Source organism: Tiliqua scincoides, chromosome 4 (assembly GCF_035046505.1).
Source record: "Tiliqua scincoides isolate rTilSci1 chromosome 4, rTilSci1.hap2, whole genome shotgun sequence".
In the NCBI taxonomy this organism is placed as follows: domain Eukaryota; kingdom Metazoa; phylum Chordata; class Lepidosauria; order Squamata; family Scincidae; genus Tiliqua; species Tiliqua scincoides.
This window is the reverse complement of record NC_089824.1, coordinates 167,835,720-167,845,009: the sequence shown is the minus strand read 5'-3', so window position 1 is coordinate 167,845,009 and position 9,290 is coordinate 167,835,720. Positions and strand designations below refer to the sequence as shown.

The 9,290-nt window shown below is 49.7% G+C and overlaps 1 protein-coding gene across 1 annotated transcript; it reads right to left on the bottom strand.

The window, feature by feature from the left end:
• Positions 1–429: 429 nt before the first annotated feature.
• Positions 430–2,710, bottom strand: AMIGO1 (adhesion molecule with Ig like domain 1). The gene has a single exon (XM_066626427.1). The coding sequence runs from the start codon at positions 2,587–2,589 to the stop codon at positions 1,012–1,014; it is 1,578 nt and encodes a 525-aa protein (XP_066482524.1). The 5' UTR covers positions 2,590–2,710; the 3' UTR covers positions 430–1,011.
• Positions 2,711–9,290: the final 6,580 nt, after the last annotated feature.

Sequence of the window (9,290 nt, the reverse complement as noted above, 5' to 3'; positions counted from 1 at the left end):
TGCTGCAAACAGGAAGAGGGATGTGGGACTCCAGTTGATCAGTTCTCAAGATTTGGGGTTCCTTCTTGCTGTTTGTTGCCATTACAATTACAGTACAATCTTTGGGTTTGTATATAGAGCTCACCCATGGAGAGAGTCTGCCTAAGTATCCCCTTCCTCTGCCACACTTTTGAACTTTCCATTTTAATTTCGTTCAGAGTCTTAGAAAAGGGCAGAGTTTTTTTCAAATAGGAAGGACTGTTTGCCAGAAAATGCCCAGTGTTTGTTGTTCGTGTGTGTATCTGTCTGTCCTGAGAATCTTGGTGTGGTGGGAGTCATAATTTTTTGTAAAAACAAAACAAAAAATGTATTAATTATTTAAAGCAATAAAGCTTTAAAAAATAATTAAGCTGTTGCTTTAAAAATTTTTTAATAAATAGTATCGTGGCATCTAAAGTAGAGCTGAATGGGGCTAATGCTGTGGCTGGAACTGATATAGTGAATATGGTAGATCTGCATAGATGAATATGGTAGATCTGCATGAGAGATGGCTTAGAAAACATTGTTCCTAGGCTCACTTCATGCCTCTGATGAAGTAAGTTGCTGCCTCTGAAATCTTTTGCCACAAGAATGCTGTTAGCTTTTAAGATGAAGCAGAACTCTGCTGCAACAGTCTCAAAAGGCTGCTTTTTGGGAATTCATACCTAGACTGATGCTTAGGAGCAAAGTCCTATCAAGGGTGAACCGTTAATCCTGCGCCTCTGCTTTTCTCAGTGGGACAGCTGCAAAGTTCCAATGCAGTTGCAAGTTGAAAAATATGGTCATTTCAAAAATGGAGGGCTCAGGAATGGCTGTGCTTCAAAAACAAATGGGAACACGAGGTTTTTAGGGCTGGGCTCTGGGCTTGACAAGAGGAGAATAAAATAGCAATTCTATGACCTACTGTGACAGATTGGAGAACAGTACCAGAGAAGCCTCGTGTGCATTAAGGATGTGGCCCTCTTCCCACTCTTCTTTGCCATAGTTAGAAGATCACAACAGTCCCACTAATTCAGTCCCTGCCTTGTCTCTGCTGCATCCGCGCCCTCCTTCGCTCTGGGAGGTTCCCACAATGGGAGTATCAGAGAACACCGAGCTGACAGAGTCTGGATCTGACATTTTCCTCTCGGTCTTCTGGGCCCCTTTAGCTGCCTGTTTGGGAGAGCAGTTGGGCTTGCATTTACCATTCTGGCTTTGTGAATTGCTTGGGGCCATGTGGCAATGTAATCCTTCCTTGCCTCCAGCCACCTCAGCATTGTGATTGGGAGTGGTGCTAAGCATGGAGGAGTTGATACTGTCCTCCTGTTGGTTGGTCTGTGTCTCACTGTTGCGGCACCAGCACCGGCACGGGGTCAGGTAAAGATAGATGAGCACAAGGATGACACTCAGGATACAGCCCACTAATGTGGTGTAGGCGGTATTGAGTGTATCTGGGATCCCATGCAAGGTGAAGTTATGGACTGTGACATGCACATAGAGGGTCTCATTGAACACCTGGCTTACCGCATAACAAGTATATGGGCCCATGTCTTCCACACTGATGTTTTCTATCTTCAGGCTTCCATTGGTCAGCACTGTGACTGAGCTACTATTCTCCTGTGGGACCCGTTCTTCCCTGGGCGTCACCCATTCTCTGATTGTCAGCCCGCGTTGCCTGGTGTCACAGTTGATAATGACTTTTTCCCCACGGTGGACCTCCAGCACCTGCTCCTTTATTTCAGTGCAGTTCATGCCCTCCGAACTGCTGAGGCTCAAAATTTTTATGCTTTTGGTCTTTCCTGAGTCCACAAGGCATCTGAGCTCCTCCTCAAAGTCCACAGCAGAGCTCAGGTCCCGTTTCTTCCAGTGGGCAAAGAGGGCATAGAGGTCGCAGTTACAACTGAGGGGATTGCTGTGGACATAGAGGCCGTTCTTCACCCAGGCCGGGAGCCCCGTCACCTTTTTCACATCCAGGTTCTTGATTTTATTGGAGGAAAGGTCCAGCAGGGCAAGCTCAGGAAGCTTGGGATCCTCCTTTTGCACCAGCTCCAGGGGGAAGCGGGAGATCACGTTATGGCTCAGGTATAACTTCTGGAGGCTAGCCATCTCATCAAAAGCCGTGCGATCAATGTCAGCGATCTTGTTGCTGTAGAGGAGAAGCACCTCGAGTTCCTTCAGCCTGCTGAAGAGGTTCTCCCCCAGGGAGTCAATTTTGTTGGAGGACAGGTCCAGATACTTCAGGTGAGGGACATTGCAGAAGGCCTCGGTGGAGATGAAGACCAGGCCGTTCTGGTTGAGGAACAGAGAGTGGAGATGAGAGAGCCGGGTAGGGGTCCATTCCGCCCGCAGGTGAGTCAGTGTGTTGTGACTGAAATCCAGGACTGCGACGTACTGGGGAAGGTGTGCGGGGAAGACGGACAGGTTGGCTTTGGAGCAGCTGATGATGTTGCTGGCGCACAAGCAGGTCTTGGGGCAATGTGGCGTCAGCCCCCCCTTGGCAGCAATGCCCACACTCAGCAGCAGGAGCGGGGCCAAGAGCCAGGAGGCCCTGCAGAGACGTCGAAGGGACCCCGAGGCATCCCGCCACCACATGGTCAGGCTGGGCCAGGGAAGGTCACGTCCCTGTCATAGAGGAGCGCGCAGGCGGGCGCGGGGGGACTCCTGGCGGCGGGGCCGAGCGCTTGCAGGGCGCGGGCCGGGGCTGGCAGCTCGCCCGCTGCGCACATTGATCCACCTGCCGCGGGAGGCGGAGGCCGAGCCCTGCTGCCGCTGCCCGGCTAAGGAAAGGGCGCCTCCCTGCCGGGGCCGGCGCTCAGCAGCGGGTCCGCCGAGCCCCGCGGGCTGCCGCCACGCGGTGTTGCATTGCGCCAACGACAGCCGCCCCCCGCGGCAGCTCCCTCGCTCGCTCGCTCGCTCGCTCACTCACCCGCTCCGGGTCTCCTGCTCAGCCCATCCCGGCGGGTCGAGAAGCAGGAGGTCGCTTCTGGGCGGCCAGCAGAGAAGGCGGGACGGGGCTGGCGAGGCTGTCCCGCGATCGGGGTTCTCCAGGCGGCGGGAAGGGCGGAGGGAGCGAGGCCCGCCCGGGATGAATCGGAAGGGCTTCCCCTGCGCGGGCTGAGCTCGCACAGGCTCACCGGCTTCCGGTGCAGGGAAAGCGGGCGAAGGCAGTCAAGCGGGTGCAGCAGCAGCAGCAGGAAGGGCTCCTCCAGGCTGCTGGAGTGGAAGAAGGGAGGGAAGGCTGGCTGGCTGCGCGCGCGGCCAATGAGAGCGCGCGCGGCTCCTGCTGCACACCAGCTCCTGGCACACTCGCGCTCACACCCACCCGCCGCCTGGCAGGAGGCGCGCAGGCTGGTCTGGGGCGCCCGCCAGTGGAGCGGGCTGCGGGGCTTCCAGCTGCTGCTGCTGCAGCCCTCCGGTCTCTACGGACCGCGCCTGCTGCAGCAACAGAGCAAACGCAGCTCCAGGGCGACGGGGACTTGCAGCCAGGAGCAGCAACTCGGGGTGCTGGGGCGGGAGAGGCTGTTGCTGGAAAGGCGCCCGCCTGGCACCCCTACAGGAGGCTCCCCCCGCGCCACTCTTGGCGTTGGCAGGCAAGGCAAGCCCCGATGGCCCAGACCAGCCCACGCTGGGCCGGCAAGGTGTTAATGGTGCGGGAGAGCGCTCAGAGCGGGCTGGGCTGAGGATGCAATCCTATCCACACTTTCCTAGGAGTAAGCTCCATTGACCAAAATGGGACTTAGTTCTGAGTAGACATGCATAGGATCGGGCTCATAGGCGCAATCCTATCCACACTTACCTGGGAGTAAGACCTACTGACTATAATGGAACTTACTTCTGAGTAGACATGCATAGGATCGGGCTGTGACAACCCAATCCTATGCATGTCTACTCAGAAGTAAGTTCCATTATAGTCAGTAGGTCTTACTCCCAGGTAAGTGTGGATAGGATTGGGCTCTCAGATCGGCTCTCCTCCCGCAGACTGCAGGCGAGCAGCCAGCGATCTCTTGTTAATGTTTTGGGAAAACGCTGTGGTTGGGGGGGGGGGTGTGCGCAAGGAGGGAGTGCCGATGCGGGGCAGTAACGTGCAAGTTCATGGGGTCGGGAGGGGGAAGTCATCTGACCAGTGAAGTGTGTACGTAGCGTGTTTTTAACCTGTGACTTGCCGGCATCTCCGCTGTAGCTGAGGATGCAAGAGCGCAGGCATGTCCCCTGATCTTGCTTCCTTCACCTATAGGAAATCCTGTGCAGCCCCCCCGCCCTAGTAGTTAACATGGGAGATCTTTTGCATGGAGATCTTTCCGCTCAATGGGAGATTTCGCCCAAAAAGGAGTGAGATGCAGGATGTGGAGAAGGGCCAGCCAGGAAAAGTGTCAGAGTTGAAACAGAAATTGAAACTGTCTTATTGATCTCCTCTTAAAGGTGTCTGTACAGAATCCTTCGCGGGCTTCCTATGGGATATGACTTCCTGAGTGACCTTCTGTAGGTCGATCCTTTCTGTCTGTGGTGCCTGATTCAGGCTGGCAAAACAAATACTGTACGCTCAAGCCATTAGGTTAAGACTGTGGTGATCACATTTTGATCCAATGAGTAGAGCACATTACTGTAATCTAACCCAGAAGTGACTGGAGCATGAAAGCCAGGTCTGCTTTCTCCAAAAAAGAGCATGCCGGGCATGCCAGCCAAAGCTAATTAAAGAAACTCCTAACCACAGCTGCCAACTGGCTATCCAGGAGCATGATTAGGGGCACCCCAAATCTATGAGCCTGATTTTTCAGGAACAGTGCAATCCCATCCGAAAGGTTGTTTACCTACTTATCCTAGATCACTTAAAATAAACTTGCAACATATCTGGAGTTTCGTTACTGGGTAACAGACACACATAGGGAATAGGTGAGAGGAAGGGTTAAGGCTGTTTTCACAAGTGATGCTTAAATTGGATTTGCATTTCTTACATTTACAATTCAAATATAAAATCTGCATTGGCTGGAATATCTCCATTCTCAGTCACAATAAAATGTGTCTCTCTAGAGCAGTGGTTTCCAACCTTTAGGAGCCTGCGGACCACTGAGGCAACCATTGGAATTGATGTGGACCACATGCAACCCCCTAATACAATTCAGTTTGCTAGACTGCAGGGGGGGGGAGCGCTCAGCAAGACACTGGAAATGCCAGTTGCAGGGGTCCATTCTCTGCTGTCTCTGGTGGTCCGTGGGGAAGCATCTCACTGACGAGAGTTAGCTCAGACAAAAGAAAATATTTCTTTACTCAGCATGTGGAACTCCTTGCCACAGGATGTGGTGATGGCGTCTGGCCTGGACGCCTTTAAAAGGGGATTGGACAAGTTTCTGGAGGAAAAATCCATTACGGGTTACAAGCCATGATGTGTATGTGCAACCTCCTGATTTTAGAAATGGGCTATGTCAGATGCAAGGGAGGGCACCAGGATGAGGTCTCTTGTTATCTGGTGTGCTCCCTGGGGCATTTGGTGGGCCACTGTGGGATACAGGAAGCTGGACTAGATGGGCCTATGGCCTGGTCCAGTGGGGCTGTTCTTATGTTCTTATCAGCAAGCACTGGACCACAAGAGAGAGAGGACAATGGACTACCTACAGCCACAGCCGACACTTCAGTGGTCCATGGGGCAGCGCTCACTTGGAAAGATACTGGAAGTGATCATCTTTTTTTTCTGACACCTCTCGGACCATTCACATCCATCCCTTGCCTCTCTGTTCCCTCTGTTTTGTTTCTGCTGCCAGACTTTGACTGACAGGTCCTTGTCTTTTTTCCTTATTTTGTGAAGAACCATACTCTCTCTCTCTCTCTCTCTCTCTCTCTCTCTCTCTCTCTCAACTGAGGGCCCAATCCTATCCAACTTTTCAGCACTGGTGCAGGTGCAATACAACCCCAAGGTAAGGGAACAAACATGACCTTACCTTGAGGAGATCTCTGTGACTGCCTCCCCACCAAAGGATTCAGCACACACCCCATTGGCATGGCTGCACCAGCACTGGAGAATTGGATAGGATTGGGCCCTGAATTTAGTATAAATGGGTTGTCCCCTGCTCTTTAGTTTTAATGAACAAAGGCTAGATACATTCTCAACCTGTGCTTTTCAACCAGTAGTACTTCATAATATGTTGGGTAGTAGACTCAAAGGCATCCTAAGGGCAGCTTCTCATTCTGTGTTTCTAATATATACCTTAAAAATGCGAACACATACGTGTAAACAAAATGGGATGTGTGTGAAACAAATTGTAATGGAAATGCATAAGATCCCTCAGGAGATAGGGTGTGGTGTCAACAGTGGCCCCTTGCTCCGTCAAGCATGGACAAGCATGGGCTTAACACCAGGGCCTCAGATTGCAGTGAGTGTTGTGCAACTGCAGTCACTTGGAGGTAAAAAGGCCCACAGGAATAAAAGCAGCACCTGGAGGAAGGCAAAGGGTGTGGGTGTAGAAGGAAGGAAGTTGGAAGTCTTTCCAACTTGAAGGAAGTTGGAAAGAGCGGGAATGAAGGAGCTTGGAGAAAAGAGGGTGGACTGACTAAATGGACTGAATGAACGGAGACTACTGCAGACTGCTGGAAACTGGTGTGTGGCTGCCACGCCTGGGAGGTGCTGGGAACCAAGGTGTTCCTGCTGCAGCTGGAAAAGCTGTTGGTGGGAAAGTGGAGGAAGGAGGAACTTTGCAGGTTGAACAGCTACCCTAGTGGTGGGGTCCTGCAGTGCTTTCTGCAGGATTAGGGCTCTTTTGGGTGAAGAGGGTAACTAATTAGCTTAAGTTCTCTAAGCAGAGGTTCTCTAGACCAAATCTGGAATGGGAATTTGGCAAAACTCAAATGCAACCACATAAAGCCTGCGCTTGCCTCTAGGGGCATACAGTGAAGGCACACAGTAATCCAAGTGAGTGTCCTGCCATGTAATGTGTGAAAGAGCCCCTCACACAGCCATTTTCAACCGCTTTGCTGTGGCACGTTGGTGTGCTGCAAGTGGTCCACAGGTGTGCCACAGGAAATTGCAGGAAGGTCATTTATTAGTAGGGCCAATGGGGGATGGGAGCCCCCCCCCCACTGGCAGCATGGTGTGCCTTGTCGATTGTCAATAACCCGATGGTGTGCCTTGACAATTTTAGTGCCTTGTCAGTTTGCCATGAGACAAAAAAGACTTGAAAATTGCTGCCCTAGCATCCCTTGCAAATGTGTTGTGAGGTGTCAAGATTTTACATCAGGCAAGAGAATATAGGACCTTTTGAAGGAAGTTTTCACAAATAACTTTGAAGAGTTGCTGTCTGGAATGTGTCATGTCTGAATATTATTAACAAGGTATAGAAAGAAGAAGGGAACTGCTTTAACGGGGAGTGTAGTCAAGGATGCTTCTTTTATTTAATTTACACACACAGGAAGTGTTAAAAAATTCAGCACAATGGTCTCTGTCTTGTCTCTCTCTTGTCTTGGAGTTTCTACTCTAGCCAGCGAGTGGCATGGCTTCCCTGCCATGGTTCTACTGCCACAATCTGTGTTGGATTTAGAACAAATGCTTGTAGGCAGAGAGCTGATGTCCTGTCTCGTATGACTGCACTTCTCTACAAATGTCCACATCATAAGGAATGTGAAAGCTTCATCTGTACCATGTGACAAACATAGTAAGAAGCTAATCAAACAGGCCTGCTTAGCTTGTCCTTCTTCCACATATGGGGCCACTCACTCACCACTCTGAACAACTTGGAGAAAGGGCAGTAAAAAAATGTGAAAAACAAATATGAAATATTACTGAAATTTAATTTTGTTCATTAAATGGCCAGTACGTTTGTATTCAGTATTCAAACCACAAATAGTAGTGGAAACCATAAGGTATTGTCTCAACAATGTAAAGTCTAATAATGTTTAGATGTATCACTGAGAAGTGTCTGTGCCACTATCTCTGTTTCTAGTCAATCTGTGTAATCTTGCAATTGTTAATCTTCCTGGGATGCCTCAGCTTTTGTTTTTTTTTTCTTTTTCTGTAAGCTTCATACTACAGTTGGTTGTGCAGAGACCCCTACTGGTAAGGCACAAATATCAACTTAGTGGAACCTCAGATTCCATTGGGTGCCAGGTATCCAGAAAGGATGGTTTCACATTTCCCCAATGTTTCTAATACCTGGTTTATCACCTGCCATGATTGTGGCACACCTTTTGTTTGTCCAGATGCCTTTTTTTTTTTTTTTTTTTGCTGTATTAATAAAAAATGTCCTTGTGGTGGGCAACTTGCCAGTTATTATTGTGCTGGTGACTTGTCTGAGATTACTATGTATGTTTATTGTATAGTAATATTTAATTTGTCTATCTTGTTTGACCTCACAGCAAGTCTGCAAGGTAGGTCACTATTATTCCAATTTATGCATATTGGGAATTCAGTAAGCTTGAATCTGGAACTCTAATTCAAATACTCAGAGATGAGGATCTTTGATTTTATAGGAGTTTCCTGATTCTACTTACTGACCTTTCTTTTATCATAGCTTCACACACCCACCAGATCTGTTTCTCAAAACATTAGCTGCTCGGTGGCCACTTACCAGTAATTCTTGCCAGATCTTAACAGGTAATGTGTGGCACTCACTGCTGCCAACTTCCTGATTCAGGGTTTTCATGCTTCACTTTCCTTCCCAACTGGTAGCAAGGAGACTTCTTTGAAAGCTCCTCTCATTGCCATCTCACTCTTATCCATCATTAGAAAACAGTGTTATTTATTTTGCTCAGAAGTAAGCCCACTGTGTTCAGTAAGACTTAGGCTGTAAACCTGTCTTACTCACCAGAAACAAACGCATCTATCCATCATGCTCTTATGATTTTGGCTAAAGTGGCTCTGCCATTAAATATTGCAATATTCTTCCCAGCAACTTTGGCAGAAGACTTACCATTTCCTCAATGAGCCTAGTGATTCTGAGAATTGTATCGGCTTCTGCAGAAATTCTCTGAATTTCAGGTTCTCAGATCAGGCTTCTTTATGTTATCTTCTCCAGATGCACAACCAAATCCCTTAAAAAGGGAGGGGGCAAGATCACTCTTCAAGGAGATTGAGCCATGGCTGGTTTGAGAGCAAGAGTTTCTCAGTTTCCTAAAATCATAACTTACAGCCCAATCCGATGGGCCTGGCTGTTGGCAAAGTGTGCCTTGTGCTGCCAGCTGCTGCTGGGCAGCACAATCCTGAGCTTCCTGGTACCCGCTGGAGCAGTGGCGCCAAAGTGGCTACCACTGTATCCAGCAGGTGCCAGGAAGCAGCCGCAGATCTCCTCAGGGGAGCGGAGTCCTCAGGG

What these genes read in the sequence shown, in the direction of transcription:
- AMIGO1 (XM_066626427.1), bottom strand. Translation starts at nt 2,589, where the DNA reads ATGTGGTGGCGGGATGCCTCGGGGTCCCTTCGACGTCTCTGCAGGGCC.